This window comes from Scatophagus argus, chromosome 13 (genome assembly GCF_020382885.2).
Source record: "Scatophagus argus isolate fScaArg1 chromosome 13, fScaArg1.pri, whole genome shotgun sequence".
Lineage (NCBI taxonomy): Eukaryota > Metazoa > Chordata > Actinopteri > Scatophagidae > Scatophagus > Scatophagus argus.
Genome location: NC_058505.1, coordinates 1012236 through 1034114, shown reverse-complemented (window position 1 = coordinate 1034114; position 21879 = coordinate 1012236). Strand labels below are relative to the sequence as shown.

At 48.8% G+C, this 21879-nt stretch overlaps 3 protein-coding genes across 5 annotated transcripts; 1 reads left to right on the top strand and 2 right to left on the bottom strand.

Moving 5' to 3' along the window:
- Positions 1-198: 198 nt before the first annotated feature.
- Positions 199-7586, top strand: proca (protein C (inactivator of coagulation factors Va and VIIIa), a). Its single transcript, XM_046407631.1, has 10 exons — positions 199-320; positions 632-670; positions 801-887; positions 1637-1794; positions 2802-2826; positions 2899-3009; positions 3835-3975; positions 4699-4817; positions 5597-5714; positions 6091-7586. The coding sequence occupies exons 3-10, from the start codon at positions 815-817 to the stop codon at positions 6675-6677; spliced, it is 1332 nt and encodes a 443-aa protein (XP_046263587.1). The 5' UTR covers positions 199-320; positions 632-670; positions 801-814; the 3' UTR covers positions 6678-7586.
- A 257-nt stretch (positions 7587-7843) lies between these two features.
- Positions 7844-12006, bottom strand: dusp28 (dual specificity phosphatase 28). Of its 3 annotated transcripts, XR_006845008.1 has the most exons (4): positions 11570-12006; positions 10808-11161; positions 9711-9858; positions 7844-8464 (listed from the first exon to the last, which is right to left on the bottom strand). XR_006845008.1 is itself a non-coding variant. In XM_046407633.1 (3 exons), the coding sequence occupies exons 2-3, from the start codon at positions 11150-11152 to the stop codon at positions 9769-9771; spliced, it is 435 nt and encodes a 144-aa protein (XP_046263589.1). In that variant the 5' UTR covers positions 11153-11161; positions 11570-12006; the 3' UTR covers positions 7844-9768. The 3 variants fall into 3 exon arrangements, 2 of the variants coding, with proteins under 2 accessions (XP_046263589.1, XP_046263590.1); XM_046407633.1 differs by having other exon boundaries at positions 7844-9858; XM_046407634.1 differs by lacking the exon at positions 11570-12006 and having other exon boundaries at positions 7844-9858; positions 10808-11191.
- A 3456-nt stretch (positions 12007-15462) lies between these two features.
- vcpip1 (valosin containing protein (p97)/p47 complex interacting protein 1) lies at positions 15463-21383 on the bottom strand. Its single transcript, XM_046407630.1, has 3 exons — positions 18551-21383; positions 16889-16975; positions 15463-16615 (listed from the first exon to the last, which is right to left on the bottom strand). The coding sequence occupies exons 1-3, from the start codon at positions 21198-21200 to the stop codon at positions 15819-15821; spliced, it is 3534 nt and encodes a 1177-aa protein (XP_046263586.1). The 5' UTR covers positions 21201-21383; the 3' UTR covers positions 15463-15818.
- Positions 21384-21879: the final 496 nt, after the last annotated feature.

The window sequence follows — 21879 nt, the reverse complement described above, 5'->3', positions numbered from 1 at the left end:
AGCTGACTTCACTCGACAGACACAGAAGCTCCGTCCACTCTTTATACTGTCTGTGGTCACTGAACCTGAGGGCTGGATGTCTTCTAGAAGGTTGAAATCAGAACATCTTGGACTGTTGTGAAACGGGGCTGTGATGTATTGCTGCGGTGAGTGGGTGGAGGTTAAAGGGGAGGCGTGTGTGTGTGTGTGTGTGTTGACAGTGTTGGCAGACAGTATTCAGCTGCAGACTGTGGACTCTCAGTAAACACCAGCAGTTAGTCATTAACACACCAGAAACAGAGCAAACCATCGTCGATATCCACAGCTTCAATTCTTTACACGTAAGTACGAAAACAGTCCTCTGTCTCTGGAGTCCACTCGATCTTTTTGGAGCTTTGGTTTCTTCACATCACGATGGTTTTGGGACTCAGACTCAGCTTCGCTCCAGGCTCTACAGCCCCTGTTGTTCAGGTCGCGGGGTCAAAGGTTGCAGAGGTTCAAACGAGGATCAACTCCTGCTGTGTTTGGAGGCCTCTGTTTTCAGCTGAAGAAGATCAATACTGACCAAGTGTTTAACTGAAGCGATTATTTCAAACATTTAATGAGAACAAAATGATTTGGTTGTGATTTTGTCTTCCTGTCTCATCTCCAGCTCTTCTGGACTTCATCTTTTTCACCCTGCTTTAATTTGGTAAGACACACACACCATCATTTAGGCATGAATTATGAATATTAATGAATATCAGCATTTCTGCTTCACTGGAGACAGTGTGATAAAATACAAACACCGAAGAGATCTGCTCACTTCTCATTGGCTGCAGGCTTGACTGAGGTCATGACCCGCCTCTTCCTCGTCTGCGTGCCCATCATCATCACTCTGTGGTCAGCGTCAGTGCTCAGTCTGTCAGGTGGGTGAGCGTGGACAGATTGTCCTTAAAATGGCCAGTTTTGGTCTCGACCTGCTCTCGTTGGAAAGTGTCATGACATAACTTTTGTTGTGAATTAATAAATACAAATATAAAATATAAATAAACTGAATCAGAAAAATGTAACTGAATGGTGTGTCAACAGGAAGTTACTGTAGCATCACAAGCCGATGTTACTTCCAAATGTTACAGCTCTCAGAGGCTTGGGAGATATATTTTGTAAATGCAGGTTTCATGTTATTTTATTTCAATGGGAACGTGAGGGAGGTAACCCCTTGGGCAGCCAAAGGAAATAATTTAAATGCTTATGCAGTGGTGGGGATCATTTTAGGAAAAGTGATCCTTAAGTGCTTAAAGATACGATGTGTAACATTTCCATGTTGAAATGACTTTGTCGAGTTGTGTACTTAAACCACTGACTGACTAAAGATGGATAACAGGAGAGCTCCCCCTGGTGGCTGGCTGCGGCTCCGCATGACATCACTAGGACAAGATGGCACTTAAAAATGGATCATAGTCAGACCAGCACTTCTAATCTGAATCTAAAGTTTAATTGACATATGAATCAACGTTTGATTTTAGCCTTTGTTGACTTTGTTTGTTTGTTTGTTTTTGGCTTGTCTTGAGACCTGAGGGAAGCTAACTGTTCCAGCTGTAACCCCAGTAAAGTCAGAATTTGCAGGGAAAGACGGTCAAATGCCTTCTGGTTGTCTTTTCTTCCTTCTGCTCAGTTTTCTCGGATGGTCCGAAAGCTCACATGCTGCTCCGCTCTCGCCGGGCGAACTCCTTCCTGGAAGAGCTGAAACCTGCTTCAATGGAGCGCGAATGTGTGGAGGAAAAATGCGACTTTGAAGAAGCCAGAGAGATTTTCCAAACCAGGGAAGCTACTGTAAGACGTTTTCTGTTCATGCCAAGTCATTTTGCTTTTGTCTTTGAGTTGCTTGAGCTTGAAAAATGCCATGCAAATTGTTAACTTTATACTTTGCATGAATGTTGAACGTTCTAAACCTTCGCTCAGGTTTGAAATGATTATGATGTCAAAATTCTTCTCTCTTCCTACACGCTCTGTTTGGCGATACTGATTAATTACTAATCAAGGAGAGCCCATATGCATTTGCAGTAAAAATGAGATTCTTATTGTAAAAGGTACTTTTACTTCTCTTGAGTATTTCCATTTTCTGCTCCTTTATACTTCCGCTCCACTACCAATCAGGTTACATGTCAAGAAAAACAATAAACAACAACAACAACAAAAAAGAAAAACAGCATATAGAGAAAATCTGAAAAAAATGTTAAATATCAAACCGATAATCAGCCAGGCAAATAATTGGTCTAGGAATGATAGATTCAAAGAGATGCCGACACAGTAGCACTGACAGCAGCTTTCATATGTTCTGTTGGAGTAAAATAAAAGCTGAAAGACAAACAACCATCAAACATGGATGTTTTGAAATGTGGCAATGCGATTCTGGTTCCTCCTTTTGGTTTAAGGTTTCTGTCTCTGAAACCTCGGACGTCAGAGTTTCCTCTGATACGTCAGCAGCAGCCTGTCTCAGTGGTTAGCGCTGAGGACTCAACTCCTGGGTTTGATTCCCAGCTGGGCGGCGCCTTTCTTGGTGGAGTTGGGTATACTGGGTTAATTCTCCAGTCGGTGCTGTTCGGGGACGGGCTACATGCAGTTTCATTATGTTGTACTTCTTTTGTTCGCGTGTCACAAAAAGATTCTCCTTCTTTTATCAGGAAGTAAAGGCTTTCAAGGCCTGCTCCCATGGAGTCATATCTGTCAGCTGTTCAGTGCGACCTTTGATCCTCTGGGTGGAAAATGTGAATGAATCTCATTACTGATGAGGTAAAGTCGAGTGTCATCACCGACTTTTTGTTTTTGTGTGTTTACAGCTGGAGTTCTGGACGGTGTACACAGGTATGAAAGCAGGAACCATAAAGTGTGCTCAGAACATTGTGGGTTATGTACTCATACTGTGCTGACCTTCAGATGGGAACCAGTGTCACTCCAACATGTGTGTTCATGGAGCCTGTGTGGATCTGTACCAAGCCTACGCCTGCCGCTGTGACCCTGGATACGAGGGCAAATACTGCGATCAACGTGAGTCCGGACAGAAAAAGAAAAAGAGGAGCAGATTCAGTTTGCTGTTTGAATTTCCCTCGGGACAATAAAGTATCTATATATCTGTCTGTCTGTCTGTCTGTCTGTCTGTCTGTCTATCTATCTGTCTGTCTGTCTGTCTGTCTATCTGTCTGTCTGTCTGTCTGTCTATCTGTCTGTCTGTCTATCTGTCTGTCTGTCTATCTATCTATCTGTCTGTCTGTCTGTCTATCTGTCTGTCTGTCTGTCTATCTATCTATCTGTCTGTCTGTCTATCTATCTGTCTGTCTGTCTGTCTATCTATCTGTCTGTCTGTCTGTCTGTCTGTCTGTCTGTCTATCTATCTATCTGTCTGTCTGTCTATCTATCTGTCTGTCTGTCTGTCTGTCTGTCTGTCTGTCTGTCTGTCTGTTTATCTGTATGTCTGTCTATCTGTCTATCTATCTGTCTGTCTGTCTGTCTATCTGTCTGTCTGTCTATCTATCTGTCTGTCTGTCTGTCTGTCTATCTGTCTGTCTGTCTGTTTATCTGTATGTCTGTCTATCTGTCTGTCTGTCTGTCTATCTATCTATCTGTCTGTCTGTCTGTCTATCTATCTGTCTGTCTATCTGTCTGTCTGTCTGTCTATCTATCTATCTGATTACACAGTTATCAAAATGCTGCCAGTTCATTTTCTGTTGATGGATCAAATCCAGTGGTTTCCGAGTTTTCCCCACAGATTATTGCACTGTAAACAGATGATTACATTTATTGACTTCACCTGTCAGCGTCGTGGTTAACGTTGTGCTGATTGGTGTAAATGTAAAAGTACGCGTTGTCTTTCAGCTCAAACAGCCACTAACTGCTCTGTGGAAAATGGCGGTTGTGACCACGAGTGTTCAGAGAGCGAGGACGGCCTGATGAGGAGCTGCAGCTGCGTGAGCGGATACAAACTGCACGACAACGGCAGGAAATGTGAACCGAAAGGTGAGAAAATGTGGGGCGCTTCGTTTTATGCTCCGCTCGCCAGGTAAACTGCTGGATGGAAGGAACTGACATGTCGTCCTTGGAAACCGTTTGGAAGGCACGTTCAAAAAATACTTGGCAGGTGATTGGACAAACCATCCATCCTTTCACCGTCTATTCAGGCTAACTTCAGTCACCAATCAGATCAATGAACCACATGACTCTTGCCACTGCCAATCAGGGGAAGACCTCAGGGTCGTTCTTTACTTTTCTTTACATTGCTAGCAGAGGAGCTTTGGAGGTTGTTTTTAGGCCGAGAGCAGGGACTGGTGAGGACCAGCCCCAGAATGGGCACCACAAGCAGAGCTACGACAGAAGGCAACAGAACCAGGTTCAGCGGCCTCTCAGTGAAACAGTCGGACCACAATTAGAAACAGCCTCCGAGACCGTCAGAAGACCACAGGCCAAAAAATCCTGCTTGGGACATCTCTTGTTATAATGTGGGGGGGCCATGAAACACAGCATCCTGTTTGTGTCCGACTGGGACTTGTGTCAGTCAGTCTGGATCTCTCTCTCATTTCCTGTCTCATGAAGGTAGAACAAACTGAATAGTATCATCCAGTTAAGGTACAGTTTGAGAACACAGTTTACTAAGTTCTGAACCACAGACAACCTCTCTCTGTCTCCCTTTGTCTCTCTCTCTGTCCCTGTCTCTCTCTCTCTGTCTCTCTCTCTCTCTTTCAGGTATTTCGTCCTGCGGTCAGCTGCTGATCGGGAGGTCATCGTACACCAAACCAATGGATGGTCTGCTGCCCTGGATGGTGGGAGGGGAGGTGGGAAAGAAGGGAGAGAGTCCCTGGCAGGTAATTTTTACTGAGAAACTCACCTGTAACACGAAGTGATGCCATTTAACACCTGCAGCACGCAGAGACAAAACAGCCAGGATGTGCTGGTCAGGTAGCAAATGTGATAAATCTGTTGCTTTTCTAGATCCACGCTGAGAAACGTATCCTGCCACCTTGTATGACCTTCCAGTGATAAACAAGAGAAATACACTGAGTTACATCAGTGCACCAATCAGCTGTGATTTCATGAAAACCACAGCTTTGATTTCTTCTTATTTAGTCACGAATGCTGAATCACCCACGTCCACACATCAGTCACGTTGTGATTCCATGACTGAGAGCTTCATCATCTGAAGCTCAGGATCATCAAACCACTGAGTCTGTGGTGGACTACAAAGTCTGTAATGTGGATGTTGCTGCAGAGAAGCTACAGACTGGAAAACGTGGAGGCTTCACACACATGTTGAACCTGACAGCTCAGAAGATCAACACAATCAGCACGGTCTGAAGATCAGAGTCACCAGTTCAGTCTGGGACCACATGTGGAATCTGGTCCCAACCTGCCCTTCAGTTCCTGAGTTCTGCTGCTGAATGACGGACAGGAAACATCATGACGTCTCAGTGAAATTGGCCACTTGATCTTTAGCCACCATCTTCTGATCACTTTGTCCTTAAGTCCTTTGAAGAAGTCCCTCAAGGTGTTCCTGAGACCTCACACTGAAGAGAAGGGGGTGGACAGAGAACTCCAAAAAACTAAAAACTACAGACTTCCATTTCAAAAGTGTTTTTGTGCGCAGGTGCTGTTACTGAATGCCAAAGGCCGTTTTCACTGTGGAGGCGTCCTCATCGATGAGAGTTGGGTCCTGACGGCTGCTCACTGCCTCGACAACAACCTAAAATTCAGGGTGAGACTGGGTGAGTTTTCTCTCTGCTCAGACCAAACACTGAGCCCAACACGTCATTACGTCCTGATCAGAAAGAGTGAAGTGTGTGTGCTGATTCAGAGCAGATTCATTCTGTCGTGACATGAACTTGAAATTTAACAGAATTAGAAGCAAACTCCAGTTTTTTTCACATTTACGATTCTTCATGTTTAAGGGTTCACATGCTGTGCAGATGTTGACTTGGGGAAAACACTTATTAACAGATCTCATCCTGCCTTCCCTTTGGCTAATTAATCAGAAGTGCATGCTGAAATGTCTTAAACCAGCAGGGAACGAGCAACAGTAAAGGAGGTGCTTAAGATCTGCTGACCAATAACCTGGAGAAACCCTGTGATCTGACTCTTCAGGTGACTATGAGCGTCTCAGAGATGAGGGCACCGAGGTGACCCTGAGGGTCCTGAAAACATTCAAACACCCAAACTACAACAGCAGGACGGTGGACAACGACATCGCCCTGCTGCGTCTGGAGACACCCGCCCCCTTCTCCGATTACATCGTCCCCGTTTGTCTGCCAGGACGCAACATGGCTGAGCGGGTGCTCCACCTGAACGGCACCCTCACCGTGGTGAGCGGTTGGGGCAAAGATGACCTGGACAGCATGCGGTTCAGCTCGGCGCTCAATGTCATTAAAGTCCCTCTGGTGGACCACGACATCTGCGTCCACCAAATGTCCCACAACATTACCAACAACGTCCTCTGCGCCGGGATCCTCGGACAGAGGATGGACGCCTGTGAGGGCGACAGCGGTGGACCCATGGTCACCCTGTACCGAGACACCTGGTTCCTGATCGGCCTGGTGTCCTGGGGCGAGGGCTGCGGCAGGGAGGACAAGCTGGGCATCTACACAAAGGTCGCCAACTACAATGAATGGATCAACGAAGTGCGTGAAGAATGGGACAAAGGTCATCATCCACAAGAACCACCAAGTGTCTGAACCACCTGAACCCACAACAGTTGATCCAGTCTGGACTGTTGAACCCACATAAAGGCCCCAGCAGAGATGATCACGCTCACTATAAATAATCTGATTCTGTTTCAAGATGCTTCAATTTCCTTTCTCACTATGAGTGAGTGCCTTTGCTTTTAGAAATAATGACAGTGTCAGTTAAAAGCTTTAGCATTTAATTAACTGGATTAGCATGAAATTTGATTCAGACATTCATGTTTGCCAGAGAACGAGTATTACTGACTAATACGATCCTCTGACGAGGATCCAGCTGGTCTCCTTTGCCTCCAGCAAGTTCAGCACAGCATTCAGATTCTATGTTAGCAGCGCAGGGCCCTCGACTGGCTGATTTTGAAACCCCCCACCTCTGAGACGCAGGGCCATCAGATACACGTCTTGACATTACGCCACAAGTTCAGCTCCAATCCAAAAGAAGTCGTGTTCCTGTGTAAAAGGTAAAGAAAAGAGGAAGGCAGTTGGTTTAAGTTTTACAAAGATTTCCTGAGACCATGTGGTCCTTTATCCTTCCCTTGTGAGCCTGTCCAGGATGTCCCTTTTGTTCCATGAACCTGTCACCTGCTGCCAGTCCACCTGTTTACCTGTGGAGGTTCCAAACTGGTGGACATTAAACACATCGTCTCAATAATGTTATCAATTGAGTATATGCCAGAAATTACTGGCAGATCAACCCATTCTGCTTTATTTATGTTTTACACATTGTCCCGACTGTTTTGGAACTGTGGCTGTAAACTCTGATTCAGGCAAGTGAAATGCATGTCCGATTGGCCGGTCGTGTCCTTCCAACGAGGGCTCAGATGTGATCCTTTTGGAGTCCACGCCTGAACTGCAGTGTCCCTGTGGAGCCTTTGTAAAATAAATCCATGATGATAAATCTGACGCTGGATGTCTTCTGTGTCCATTTTTCCAGGCTGAAAGCAGTTTTTGTTGTGGTTAAACATCCACTAGTCGTCCATGATGCCTCGGGTTGAGTCTGAAGACCAGCCCCCCCGAGGAGGATTACTGTGGCTTCTGACAGTCATAACAGAACAACGTAAAGTCTAAGCAGGTTCATGTTTGAGCAGGACAGAAACAAACGAGTCCGGTCGCACTGCGTCATCAGTCGCAGCTCGCAGGTCAATTCATCAGCCAGTGACTTCACACAAAGACGATCATAACTTTATTTGTTAAGAATGAAAACAGACAGACGTCACGTTCAGATGTGCTGCAGGCCTTTTAGCTCTTCTTTTATGATTAAACACTTTAATACTGAGGTCTCATCTGGTTTATAATGACAGCTTTAATTATTGCTTTTAATTGTGTCCTAATCGGCAGCACCACAAACTAAAGCAGACACACCTGAGATTCACCAACACACAAAATAAGAAATTCTCACATGCTTCTCGTTTTCCTTTGAAGCCCTCGAGGTTCACGTGTGAAGTGCACGTCTGCGTCTTCACGGACCAACATCGAGTCACTGAAGAGATTAACATCACCTGACGCAAACCTGAACTCAGTCGTCGTCGTTCACAACGGAAAACACAGCATTTAAACTTTAATGTTTCTTATTTCAAACCTGAGCTCAAGTCTTGGTTTTATTCACTAAGTGCAAGACATTTGATGGCTTGTTTGAGTGCTGATCGTACGAGCTGAAGTAAAAGCTAACTTCTAAAACTGACGGTAACTCATACCTGAGCTCCTATCAGATCCTGATGCTTTCTGCTCTTCTGAAGTGAACTGAAGACTTAAACATCAAAATGTCCCACTCGTCCACGTGGCTGATGAGGCAGAAGACAAAAGACAAAAACTGGACAACTTGTTTGTTCAGACCAATAAAGATCATAATCACAGGAAAAATAATTTGAACTTAAAGTCCACTGACAGTTTGGTTGAAGTAATCTGTGCAGAAGGTGTTCATACTGAAGAGGTTTTGGTTTTTCTCGTTCTCCTGGTTGTGGTACGTTCTTCTCCAGGGGCTTCGTTTACCCCCATAAACTCGGCCGTGTTGCAGTTCAGACCTTAAGTGTTCCTTACTTTGGCTGCTCCAGTTTAATTAACTTTCAGATTCCTTAAGCCCACAATAAGGAGAAAACCTTAAACACTTAGCTGAACTCGTTAAGGAAACCTTAAGGATGTGTTCTGTGCAGCCGACTCTGTTGTAAGGAAACCTTAAGCTGGACTTCAGGTGTTTTTCTCTTCACGTCCACCTGACTGCAGAGGAGAGAGTAAAGGGCTCTGACCGATTCATGTTACATTAACACTGAGTCCTGAGTCCAGTGAAACTGATCTGTGATCAGATCACTTCCTGTCTGAGGTGTCAGAAAACAGCTGAGGTCAGTCATCACATGTTCGGATTCGGTGTTTGGTGTACTGCATCGTTTTCTAAGCAAATGCTGCCATCTGGAGGGAGCGGGTGGAACTGCAACCACACGCCTCAAACAACGAGACTGTGAATGTGGCGAACTTGACAACATTTTGAATTAAATATCTTTTCCCTCCCTCGTCGCTTGTTGGTGTTGAAATGTAAAACTGATAATTGATCAGAAAGAAGCTGTGAGTTAAATTCATTGTAAAGAAGCTGAGTGTCAGACCGTCTGAGCCCTGATGGTCACGACACAGCACACAGAGTTAAAAGGTTTTACTGTCACTGCTTCTGCTTAAATCATTTTTCTTTGGACCGCCGACAGAATCACACAGATGATGCTTCTTATCACGCACGCTGTGGAAACGTTAGAGGCTGTCATGACATTACTGTCTGCACTGCTGTCCTCTGTGTCAGTGTAGGTCCACTACATCATTTGTCCGTTTGATTGTCCTCGTCTCTCTCACGCCTCTTTAGTTGTGTTTGACGTTAAGTATAGCTGCCGTCTTTGACAATGTGCTCTTTACATGATGTTTCATCTGGGACATTTGGACAGTTTTGTTCAGCTGTCATCTTCAGGTGAAAATAAGCTAAATGAAGCCTCTGGTTCAATATTCTTAAGTGTTCTGCTGCAGAAGGTGGACAGACAGGAAGTCGGTCACCTGCTGGCTGTTTCAGGACAGGTTGGGGACGATCACACAGATGTCCGTCCCTCCGTCCTCATGTCTTCTTCAGCTCCTGCTCGTACCTCTGCAGCTGAGACAGGAAGCCGGAGTTCGGGTCGACCACGTGACGAGCCGTCTTCACTTTCTGAGAACAGAAACAGCAGCATGTGATGTGACAGTGACTCAGCAATTATTATGGCTGACACTGTGGAGATCCGAGCACGTGAGACCACGCCAGAGAGCCGCAGAGCTTCTCAGAGCATCTGGGGTTACAGTGCGTAACTGACGGTGTCGCTTCAGACTACACACTCTGCTGCGGTCCAAGCAACACGAACTCACAGAAGGTAAAACACACTGCAAAGTACTACAGTGAAAATACACTCCAAAGTACTACAGCTACAACACACTGCAAAGTACTACAGTGAAAATACACTCCAAAGTACTACAGCTACAACACACTGCAAAGTACTACAGCTACAACACACTCCAAAGTACTACAGCTACAACACACTCCAAAGTACTACAGCTACAACACACTGCAAAGTACTACAGTGAAAATACACTCCAAAGTACTACAGCTACAACACACTCCAAAGTACTACAGCTACAACACACTGCAAAGTACTACAGCTACAACACACTGCAAAGTACTACAGCTACAACACACTCCAAAGTACTACAGCTACAACACACTCCAAAGTACTACAGCTACAACACACTGCAAAGTACTACAGCTACAACTCACTCCAAAGTACCACATCTAAAACACACTCCAAAGTGTGTGTGTGTGTGTGTTGTCTGACTGGCTGTACTGTGTCATCGTGCAGACACACGGTGATGCTCACTCAGCAGCTGCTCAGCGGCACTTTGGCAGCAGATACTCAGACAGTACAGGCTCGAGTTTCAGCCGCCGGGCAAGCAGCCGGTGATGTTTCTGACCTCCGAACAGGACCAATCAGAGAACAGCGAGACGCGTCCGTGGGGCCGGAGTCCAGAATGGACGGAGACAACAATGAGACAGTAACACGTGGTGGACTTTTACCGGGTGCTGCTGGTGTGTGATCTACAGCTAAAAGCGCGTCCGTCCCACCCACCTGTAGCGCGTCCGTCAGCGTCAGGTGGCGGTGCTTCATCAGGTAGGCGATGCAGATGGTGGCGGAGCGGCTGCGTCCGTTCTTGCAGTAGACGACGCTGCGTCCTCCGCGGTTCGCCTCGTTCTGGATGGCGTCGGCGCAGCGGTCGAAGTGGCTGTAAAGGTCCTCGTTGGGGTCGTCGTAGACGGGGATCTGGAGCTTCTTGACGGCGGCGGAGGGAAACGGCTGCTGCTTGGACACGTTGATGCAGAGCGTCACCGCCTCCTGCTGGATGAGCTCGTCACTGCAGGCTGAGCGGGCGTTACTGATGAACAGATCCTTGGTGACCTGACACAGCTGCAGCATCCTGGACAGCTGAGCTCAGACAGGACGGGAAGTGTTCACCAACACACCAACACAAGCAGCAAATCCTGACATTGAACAAAGTGGAAGCAGACGGATCGATTTTCTTTTGACTCAGTATGTAGCGTGTATGAGGAGGGACATTTTTCATCGACAAAGCTGATTCAGTGACTTGAATATGTGTATATTAAACTGGGTCATTATTTTGTGTTGCCTTCAGGGAGAAGGGACCCCACGGACCCCCCACTTTTCTCCCAGAGTAAAGTCCCAGAATGTTGGCTTGCAGGCGCCCCTGCTGTGTGTGTGTGGTCTGCGGTTCTCTGCGGTTCTGTGTGCGTTGTTCGTCTACTTGTTTAGACTTTTCTTCTGTGAACAAACGCGGAGACAAACAATGGGTTTAGATTAAACAGACATGATTACCTGCCGTAGAGCACAAACGCACCCACCGAGGCAGCGGTCAGTGAACGTCTCACCCTCCTACAAGGACGGAGTGACTCCCGTGCGGGTGTCAGCTGATCTTCGTCTCCCTTCACGCAAACTCTCCGCGGATTTTCACAGGAAAGTGTTTGCTGTTCACGATCGGGACGGACGGTGATCCGGTCTGTTCGGGTTTCCTCTTGACCCCCGCCGCTATATTTACTGCACAGACCCCGACTGCTGACCGCGCCGGGTCCTAACGCCGGCCGGATTCACGCCGGTGGAAACCGACTGAATGGCGGCGCCCCACATTTTGACAGTTTGAAGAGCTTTGACGTCATACGATCGTGTCGTCATGATGTGATTTTTCTGAATTAACACTGAAATGAACGCACAGTGAATGTGACAAACTTCGACACGTTTTCATTTCCTCAGCAGGTTACGTTTTGTGTAAATGAGGAGAAAGCAGCGACACGAGCTGCTGGCAGACGGACAGCACTGATGTTCAAATGGAGCAAACACCAAGAGACGACCAGAAAAATCAGCCAGTGACGACACAAGCACAAAAACAGGTGAAGGAAGTGACTTTATTGTTGGGGTTTAAAATTCATCACACATGCAAACAGCGATGTCGAAGCCGCGTATCGTCGATATTTTATTAGCAAACCAGAGAGAAGTTAACAAAAAAGAAGTGAAGGAACAGAACAATCTGTACAGGTCCAAATATACTACAATATATACTATTATACAACTGGATTACAATACATGTCATTAGTACAGCAGTCGCAAGAAAAACTTCAAGTGTGTTGCAGCAGCAAAAGCAGCAGCGACTGGCCCGTTTCCTGTCACTGAGGCCCGTTTCCTGTCACTGAGGCCCATTTCCTGTCAGTGAAGTCCGTTTCCTGTCACTGAGGCCCATTTCCTGTCAGTGAAGTCCATTTCCTGCCAATGAGGCCCGTTTCCTGTCAGTGAAGTCCATTTCCTGTCACTGAGGCCCATTTCCTGTCAGTGAAGTCCATTTCCTGCCACTGAGGCCCGTTTCCTGTCAGTGAAGTCCATTTCCTGTCAGCGAGGTCCGCTTCCTGTCAGTGAAGTCCATTTCCTGTCAGCGACGTCCGCTTCCTGTCAGTGAAGTCCATTTCCTGTCAGCGAGGTCCGCTTCCTGCCACTGAGACCCATTTCCTGTCAGCGAGGCCCGTTTCCTGCCACTGAGGCCCATTTCCTGTCAGTGAAGTCCATTTCCTGTCACTGAGGCCCGTTTCCTGTCAGTGATTCAGGTGTGTGGAGTCCTGCATCTGTCCGCCCAAAGCCAAAACAAAACGAGCCGTTCGCGTCGTGAGATTTGTTTCCCGCCAAAACCACCACAACAAAAAGTCACACCAAACAGATTGAGAGTCAAAGATGAGGACTTTAAGGGACAGTTCGCCTAATGATGAGAAATCAGTCATTATCTCTGAACCCCCAGGCTGGTCGGATCAGGTGTGTTTGTCCACAGGACATTTCAGGAGCTTCAGTTAAACAGCACTGCAGCTTTCTGCTAAACACCTGAACAAGACTGGACACTTGATTTAAAACTGAAATAAAAACATAAAAACTCAGCTCGTTTGGCGTACAGACGAGTTTCGTGGACTCGCTCGACTTCCTGTGGACCCGAGGTGGAGGAGATACTGACTGAGTCTTCATCTCTGGGTGAACGGCTCCTTTAAGGTGAAAGCAACACGGTGAAAAACCAAAAACAGCTCGTTGGCAACAGAAGCTTAAAGTGACCTCAAAACATATTAAAGGAATAGTTCAACATTTTGGGAACTGATGCCATTTGATATTGTGTGTGTGGTAAACTGGAAGCTACTGACTTTATTTATGTTACTTATGTTGACAGGAAACCAATAAATGGCTTCCAGTCAACTTCCCCGTCTTCACCAAAAACAAAACCAGTGAACACAACACACACAGGTCTGCATCGTTCATGTCCGGGTTTCTTTAAAGGGAACGTGTTAAAGTGTCGCCAGCTTTCTCAGGAGACAGAAAGCAGCAGGTTGTTTAATGAAAAAGGAAAACTAAGACCCGAACTCAAATGGAAAGCGGGACAACGGACACCACATGGCTCCAGTTTGTGCTGCTCTCACAGTCTGAACTCTTCTGGCTTCAGGCTTTCAAACTGGACTGAACTGGTTTGTCTTCCGCCGTGTTTTGATCGTTGAATGGGGTTCAAACATAAAGCCAGTGAACGAGCGACAGAACAGGTGTGTGTGTGTGTGTGTGTGTTCTGCTGGATGCAGCGTCGACGCGAGGGAGATCACGTGTGGTCAGGACTCGAGGTCCACTGGACAACCTGAACTGTCACTTTTGAAAGAAACAGGAAGGTTTTCTTAGCATTTTGACATTTGGTCATTTTGTGTCCGACTGGCCTGCTCACGTTTTCAGATGTGAAGCACCTTCACTCAGCTGGCTGGTAATGTTCACATTCTCCACAAGGGGGAGCCGTTTACCCACACCTGCACCACCTTCAGCTGTCAGTGCTCAGATGGAGGTTTTCTTCCGGTTTTCACTTTCTCTCCAAATCATAACATCAACATAAAAGAAGATTTCAGCCCAAAAACTGTGAAGTCAGTCATCATCTCCTCACCCCCCTGCTGAAGGACGGACAGGTGAAGCTGGAGCTTTGCAGGTGAACCCCCCAATGAGCCCACGGGTTTTACATCGTTTAAAAACATAAAATGGCTCCATTCAGCTGGACTGCAGTAATGATTTCAAAGTGCACATCCTGTCTGAATCGACAGGTGACACGATCTTCCAGGTAAACCCTGAGGTCGGCAGAGGCCACAGGGACGTCCGCCTGACCGAGCTCGTGTTTTCCATCAGCACTGCGGTGAGGAAATGATGACTGAATGTTAAGTTTAGTCTGAACTGTCCCTTTAACCGAGACGTGTTTTTGTTGGCCTTCGACACTGAAGCTGCAGTGTTGTTAAAGTGATGAGCTGTTTGCATCTCAGTGCAAACTTTACGCCGTTTGGTGGAATCGAGCAGCTGCAGAAGCTTTTCCAGGCGCTCGACCAGCAGACACACGAGTCTTCATGGTATGACGCGTCCGCAGAAACAGTCGACCGTCCAGATTTTAATAAAGTCAAACTTAAAAGTTCAAATATTGAGAATAAAAGCCAAGCAGCTGGAGCTCGATTCACACTGTTCTCAATCCCATCGTCACACAGCAGGCAGGATTCCTTCAGTCTGAACTGAAACATTTCAGTTTGCTGACCTTTCAATGGACCTCCAGGACAGTAAAACAACTTCAAATGAACTCAAACTTCAAATGAACTCAAACTTCAAATGAACCCAAGCGCACGTGTAACAACACTCAGTGATTTATCAGCAGGCATGTGATGATGCACATTTTAGAGCTTTAAAATGGAAAAATGTCTGAGGAGCACAGCGACACTCTTCACCTGCAGCGGGGTTCAGGTGCTTCACGTCGGCCAGGCCGAGTCACAGCCCTCAGTGTCCTCAGGGGGACGGCCAGGCCGAGTCACAGCCCTCACCGTCCTCAGGGGACGGCCAGGCCGAGTCACAGCCCTCACCGCCCTCAGGGGGACGGCCAGGCCGAGTCACAGCCCTCACCGTCCTCAGGGTGACGGGCGAGCAGACTTCAGCGGCGGAGGCGGTGATGCGTTCAGAGGCTGATGACGGAAGCGCGTGTGGAGGCCGGCAGTTCTGCTCCTGGTGGCAGATCGAGACTCCGAGGATTCTTCTATCTACAGGAATGCGTGAGGACGACGTCTGCAGGCGGGAGTCTCGGGGCTAAAGATTCAATCGTGTCAGCACTCTGCGTCACGCTGAAACACATCATCTACCGAGCAGAAAAGCTCATCCTGAAAAGGCAGAATAATCTCTCTCAGAAGCAGGAATCAAACATGTGTGGTGTTTATTATGATTTACTGTGTAGTGAAGCGTCACAGAGTGTGTGTGTGTGTGTGTGTGGAGTGTCCACGCACACGCCGCCTCAGTGCTGTAGCAGAACTGTGGCATCGGTGTGACTGTGTGTCACAACATGTGGTTTCATGGATTATGGTCCCACTGCGAGTCCCCCCACAGGAGAGGACGCTCGGCTCGCCTTTTAGTCATGCAGTAGAAGACAACGAAACACGATGAAGACCAAAGCTGTAGGATCCGACCTGAGGCGTTATGACCCAAAGGTGCCAGCGAGGCGAGGCGAGGCGGGGGAGAGGACGGGGAGGTGCTGGGGGGTCAGGAGGGATCAGGAGTGATCCATGGGCTCGGTGGCGCTGCTCTGCTCAGCGTCCTGACTCTCCATCTCCTCCACGTCCTCCGACTTCCTGTCCGGTTTTTCGTCTGCCGCTGTGCTTGCCGCAGCTGGAGATTCGTGGTCAACCATAGACCCTGGCTGGCCTGAGCCTGTCTTGGTCTCTGCTGTCCTCTCCTGGCCGGCCCCGCCGCCTGCAGCGGCAGCGGCGCTCTGCTGCTCTCTGAGGTGGCGCTCCATGGAGGCCTGGATGGAGGACACCATCTCCTGCAGCTTCCTCCGCTGCTGCTCCATCAGGCTGGGGTCCAGACCTCGACCGTCCTTCATGGTGACGAAGCCCGGAGCCATGCGGACCAATTCCCTGGTGGCGTCCTCGGGGATGTCCGACAGGTCTGGGGGGCCTCGGGACACGCTGGCGCTCAGGTCCACGCCACTACTGTGCTGGCGTGTGATGGGCCGGTGTTCTGGAGGGGAAGACCCCCCGGCGCTGCCCAGAGAGTGGCCTTTACCCTGGAAGGCGGTGACGCTCTGCAGCTGCTCCTTCTTGCGTACGACGCCACCGCTGCCCAGCCGCAGAACGCCGTGGGACGGACTCCCCTCTCTGCTGCCCCTGGTGGCCGCCTCCGAGCGCAGCTGGACCAGAGCTTCCTTCACCAGCTCCTCCACGTCAGGGCCAACGGGGAAGTGTCCAGCAGCGTCCACGCAGAGCTCCAGACGCTCCTCTGCGGCGTTGTACACAAACGTTTTCCCGGTCAGGTGAGGCAGCGTGCAGTGCTTCCCGTCCATCAGGCCTGAAACAGAGTCAAGTCAAGTTGCAGAAATGACTCAGCTGAACTGCAGTGAGTTTTATCATCTAAACTGACATTTAAGTATTTCTCAATAGCTCACATGTTCTCATCATGAGCTCAACATCAACATATCTGGATTTGACCATGAAGTGGTCACCTGGTTTCTGTAACGTGTGTGTAGACAAGCAACAGAAACCAGGTGTGACCCTTCATGTGACCCTGCAGAAAGCCCATCGTAACCTGGAAACACACCAGAGTGGGCGGAGTCACACATACCCATGTCTTTCTTCACTATGTTGTAGAAGACGCCACCCTGTTGGAATAAGTGCGGCAGCTTCTTTGCGTACGACCAAACGTCCTCACCTGGAAACAGACAGAAAAGAGTGAGCGAAGCAGCTGAGGCTGGAAACGAGCTGCAGCTTCACATCAGCTCCGCCTGCAGCACAAACAGAAGCAGCAGCTTCCATTTCAAATCGAATGAAAGCAGCTTGTTGGCTTGTTTTCGCAGTCATGAGACAGTAAGTATCAGGCAAACAGGAAGACAAGTGACTGGGAAGTAAATAAGGAAAACACATGTAATATGACCATCCGAGGTCAAATCGGGTTACAAATCTGAAGGGACACAAGACTTGATCTTTCTTTCTTTTTAGGGAACTCATCACGTGAGCAGTCTGTCAGAACTCACAGTTTGGATGCACCAGAGCTTATTTTCACTCTTCAATAACCTGATCACAACAAATGCTCATCACAGCTTCGAAGGGCCCAAACTGACGTCCTCGCGCGTCTTCTTTCGTCCAGCCAACAGACCAAAACCCAAAGACTCTTCACGTGGTGTCAAACATGACAAAGAAGAGCAGAAGGTCCTGATGGAGAGGCTGGAACCAGCAAATGTTTGTCTTAGTCGGTTCATCGATTATCAGAATAGTTGGCAGCTAATTTTCTTTTGACTGAGTGAAAGTTGCAGCTCTTTAATGGACACATTTTATATCTTAAATGATCTTCTATATATAATATAAAATATCAAAGTAAGCCTTCTGTGCGAGTCCCTCAAAGCAGACAGGATGTTATCAGTATCTTATCATGAAGGCTGCAGTTCAGAAACACTGTCTGCTGAGCGGACATTTTGTTTTAACCACACAGGAGGATTATTGAATACAAGCTTGGACTAACAGGAAGTGCAGCGTCAGGCCCGCAGAGCGCTCACAGTGCAGACGAAACCTTCCTGAATATCGACAGCCTGCTGGCCGGCCGATCTGTTTATCTGAACGCAGCCGCCACCTTTGACCCCGTTGGCAGGTGAGATGGGGAGGTGTCGAGACGCCTGAGTCAGCACACCGAGAGCGCGTGCACACACACACACTTTGCAGTCTGGTTCAGTCTGGTTCCAGTCAGCATGTGTGTGTCTGTACACCTGGAGGAGTGTGTGTCAGTAGACAGGAGGACAGTTTGTGTCCACCGGTGTGTAGAACGTGATCTTAATGCACAGAAACGATGTTCTGAACATCCCAAACTGTTTGAGCAAGTTTTCATTGGTGGAAACGAGTTTTAAAGTTTACTGCAGTCCCTCTGCTGCTGTCCGCGAGCCACACACACTGACTACACACACTTTAAAGCTGACTCGTGCGTTTGTTTGTGTCGGCGAAGCTCCAGACTCTGACTGGAGGTTTGACTTCAGGTTAAACTCAGCGGTTACATGATTATGATTGATGATATATGATTATAAGAAACTGGTTCAGATACTTCCAGCTTGTCAGCTGACTGGATCCTTTGACAGTTTACTTATTAATTATACTTCACTTATTAATAAAACAGAAGAGTAAACAACACGAGTTCAGCTGCCACCTGCTCTGCTCTCAGAGCTAAACTCGGGCTTTCTGTAGACGTTTCATGAGGAGGTGGGGGACGCCTCAGGAGAGACGGCCTACATGTCACACTCACCCATCAAGGTTGCTAGGAGACAGAGGGAGGACATCTCAAGGTCGATGCTGTCCTGGAGTTCCCGGCTGCTCGTCCTGCCAGACGTCACCACGTCCTCGCTCTTCACTGAGTGCAGGGCCGAGTGCGAGCTGGAGGCTCGGGGTATGGAGGATGCGGAGCTCTTGTCCCCGGGGCCCCTCAGTATCTCCACGGTCACCCTGTCACCGTGCTGCAGCACCACCGGCTCGTTCTCCTCGCCGTCCTTCGGGGGGGCCAGCTCCTTGGGCGGGAAGCCGTAGCGGATACACTGCTGTGCCGGCGGCACGCCAAACTGGTTGGTGATGCTCCTCTGCAGCTCTGAGAAGGTGGTTTGGGCCTGCAGGGTCAACATGGCCTGCCTGCCGTCGCTGGTGGTCACACGGATCTTCTTCTCCTTATTGGACGAGGAGGGGGAGGATGATTTGGTGGGCGTGGCCGGCGCTGAAGAGGAGGAAGTTTCCGGCGAACCGCTGGGGGAAGACGTCCGGCCGTGGCCTTTCTGCTCCTGCTTCAACTTGTCAGTTCGTCGCTTCTGAGTGACGAAGGCCTGCTCGCTGATGCTCTGCTGGATGCTGCGCTCGGCTCGGCTCATCGTCAGCTCCTCTTTGTGAAGCGTCTTTGCTTTCTGACCGGTCAGGATGATCTTAGTGGGCGGCTGGGGGTCCGCCACCTGCTGAGTCTCGGTGGTGTCGGTGAGACGCTGGACATGAGCTCCGTCAATAGACACTGGGTTGTATTCATCCGGATTCTTCTTGGCGGTGTGATGCAGGATGGTGTTCACTACTTTTTGCACCAGGATCTCGCTGCCAAACTCCCCGGGGAAATGCTTGGTGACCAACTTCATGGCCACATCGTACACATTGCTGTTCAGAGTCGGGTCAGTCTCATACTGGAACCAATAGACCGTCTCCCTCACCACCCTCCCCGCCCACTCCAGCGTGATGGGAAAGGCCTCAGGAAGGTTGTCATACTCCTTCCCCTCCCAGAAATGTTTGAAGCCACACCCACACTTCCCACCCTGAGAGCGAGTGTTGGTTCTGTCTCCGTCCAGGTAAACCACCGACCCGTTGCCATGGACATGGCGAACCGATGTGCCGTGACACCAATTGCAGGTGTTGAGAGAGCTCAGTTTATAATCTGGGACCAGGACGTCTCTCTGCGGCTCATAAGAGCAGACTATGTTGTTGAGGGGGAAGCTGTAGTTCTTGTCCGGCCGCAGCTGGCCATGAGTGGATTTGGCCAAGCTGTATAGTTTCCCACCAGGGACCAGCCATTCCTGTGGGACATGGAGCTCAGAGAGAGCACTGCAGATCAGGCAGCGGTGCAGCCGGTTCTCCATCACGGACTTCTTCGCTGCCTCTGTCACCTCCTCAGGCTGGATGCCAATCACGCCGGTCCGTCTGTAGACATACTGGTGCACATCGGCCACCAGCGACGGATGGATGCTGTGCTTCTCCATGAACACTTCCTCCATGGCGTTGACCAGCCGCATGAGATATTTGTCCTGCAAACTGCGGTCGCCACCAATCACGCAACTCCCATCTGGCTCCAGCTTGATGTACTTCCTGATGAGCTCCTGAGGGACGCCCCAGGCCTTTGGCAGCAGGCGGGGTGGCAGCTTGGGCAGCACAGTGTTCTTGATTCCCACCAGAGGAATGTAGTGGTTCCTGCCAGAGCTGCTCCAGGCGATGCAGATGGGTTTGTTGAGCTTCCCGTCTTTCCCTCTGCACTGCTCCTCGGGCACCAGCCCGGGCAGGAAGGTGGCTGAATAATCCCCAGAGCTCCTCATTCCACTCAGGGAGTCCAGCAGGATTATGGGTCGGTGGAGGACGTTGGCTAAGCCAAAAATGTGGATGTTGCGAAGCCCAAGTGGCACACCTTCGGGTGGGATGAACAGGGGGTCACACTCATTGATGATGTCCTCCCACTCTGCAGCATCTATGAAATCCTGAAAGAGGGCCTTGTAGCGGTCCAGGTTCTGCTTGAAGTTCTGTTTCAGATTCTCTCTCAGGGCGTGCCAGAACAGTTCTCTGCCCACAAGCGCCCTGGACACAGCATGGACCAGGCAGTGCCCGTCTCCATCCACATGGACTGGGATGAGACATTCCCTGTTGCCGTTGGCTTTCTTGACCTCCTCCAGAGTGTCATGGAGGTATATGAGACTTCCTGACCTGTCCTTGCCGTAGCCCACGGTGGAAACATGGTCCGGCTCGATCAGAAAAGCTCTGTCACCCAAGAGAGAGCAGTCAAACATCTCACCTTGGTTCATGTCCCTCAGCAGCTTGGCTTTGCCGGTTTGTTTATCCATGCCGTACCTGGTGAGGACCGGGGACAGAAGCTTGCAGTGGTAATTAGAGAGCCCCATTACTTTCACCAGCTCCGTCCCTTTCTTGGGGGCCCCGGTGACGCCGAGCAGGGCGTTTCTGAGCAGATTGTGAAGCACAACATCTGGGTCAGTCACTTCTTCGACGTTTAGCAGGTTCTTCTGTTCGTGGCGTTGCCCACACTCCGTGCACTCGATGCTAATGGAGCCGTAAGCAGGGAAGAATAGCCTCGCCTGACATTTCGGGTCTGGGCAGGTACCAGACAAAATACGCTTGTCCTTTTTCTTGGAGCTCTGCAGAAGCGACATGTCGGGTGGAAAAAGCTGAAACTGTTTGTCAGCTTCACTAAATCATGACAGTCAAACTCCTGCGAGGCTGTCAGACGAGCTTCGGCTTTGCTAACGATAGTTATTTGCCAGAATAACACAAGAACAACACGGAAGCGGCTGTTTTTTTCTCTGGCAACTGACCGTCCCTAAACGTAACGACGTCATTACGTAAGGTTGTGGTACTTGTAGTTGTGTAGCTGTGGAGTTGCTTTCACGTGTTCACGTATAGGAACCAGAATAACTATCTTTTCATCATAACTTGTACAAGTATCACTAAAAGCTGAGAGAACACCAATTTATTTAACTTGAAGCTGTGGTTAAGCTCTCAAAATTAGCTAAATTAATTTTCACTCGACTACATTTACCAGAATGCAACACGCCACAGCGACGTTTTGTTGTGTCAGGAAGTCAATAAAGCAGAATCATGGCAGTTTGGACAGAATGGATGGATTGTTATGAAAATATCTCATAAAGTTTGGCCCCAAAATGTGTGAAATGAATTTTGGCCCCCGGTGCTTATACAGTCGTGTGGCCTGTGCGGTCTGTGCGGATCAGGACCTAAAAGTGACTGAGTCTGAGGCCATCGATGTAACAGGAGTTTACCTGTTAGCTCCGTTAGTAGCCCGCTGGACAGCGAACTGCTGAACCTGAATACAGC

Bases quoted from the DNA above. Each gene is read 5' to 3' on its own strand.
- dusp28 (XM_046407633.1), bottom strand. From the start codon at position 11,152: ATGCTGCAGCTGTGTCAGGTCACCAAGGATCTGTTCATCAGTAACGCC. The intron at 9,859-10,807 runs GTGGGTGGGACG...TTCTGTTCTCAG, and splicing joins CGCTGACGGACGCGCTACAG to AAAGTGAAGACGGCTCGTCA.
- proca (XM_046407631.1), top strand. From the start codon at position 815: ATGACCCGCCTCTTCCTCGTCTGCGTGCCCATCATCATCACTCTGTGG. The intron at 2,827-2,898 runs GTATGAAAGCAG...GCTGACCTTCAG, and splicing joins GTTCTGGACGGTGTACACAG to ATGGGAACCAGTGTCACTCC. The intron at 4,818-5,596 runs GTAATTTTTACT...TTTTGTGCGCAG, and splicing joins AGGGAGAGAGTCCCTGGCAG to GTGCTGTTACTGAATGCCAA.
- vcpip1 (XM_046407630.1), bottom strand. From the start codon at position 21,200: ATGTCGCTTCTGCAGAGCTCCAAGAAAAAGGACAAGCGTATTTTGTCT. The intron at 16,976-18,550 runs GTGAGTGTGACA...GTCTGTTTCCAG, and splicing joins TCTCCTAGCAACCTTGATGG to GTGAGGACGTTTGGTCGTAC. The intron at 16,616-16,888 runs GTATGTGTGACT...ACTCTGTTTCAG, and splicing joins CATAGTGAAGAAAGACATGG to GCCTGATGGACGGGAAGCAC.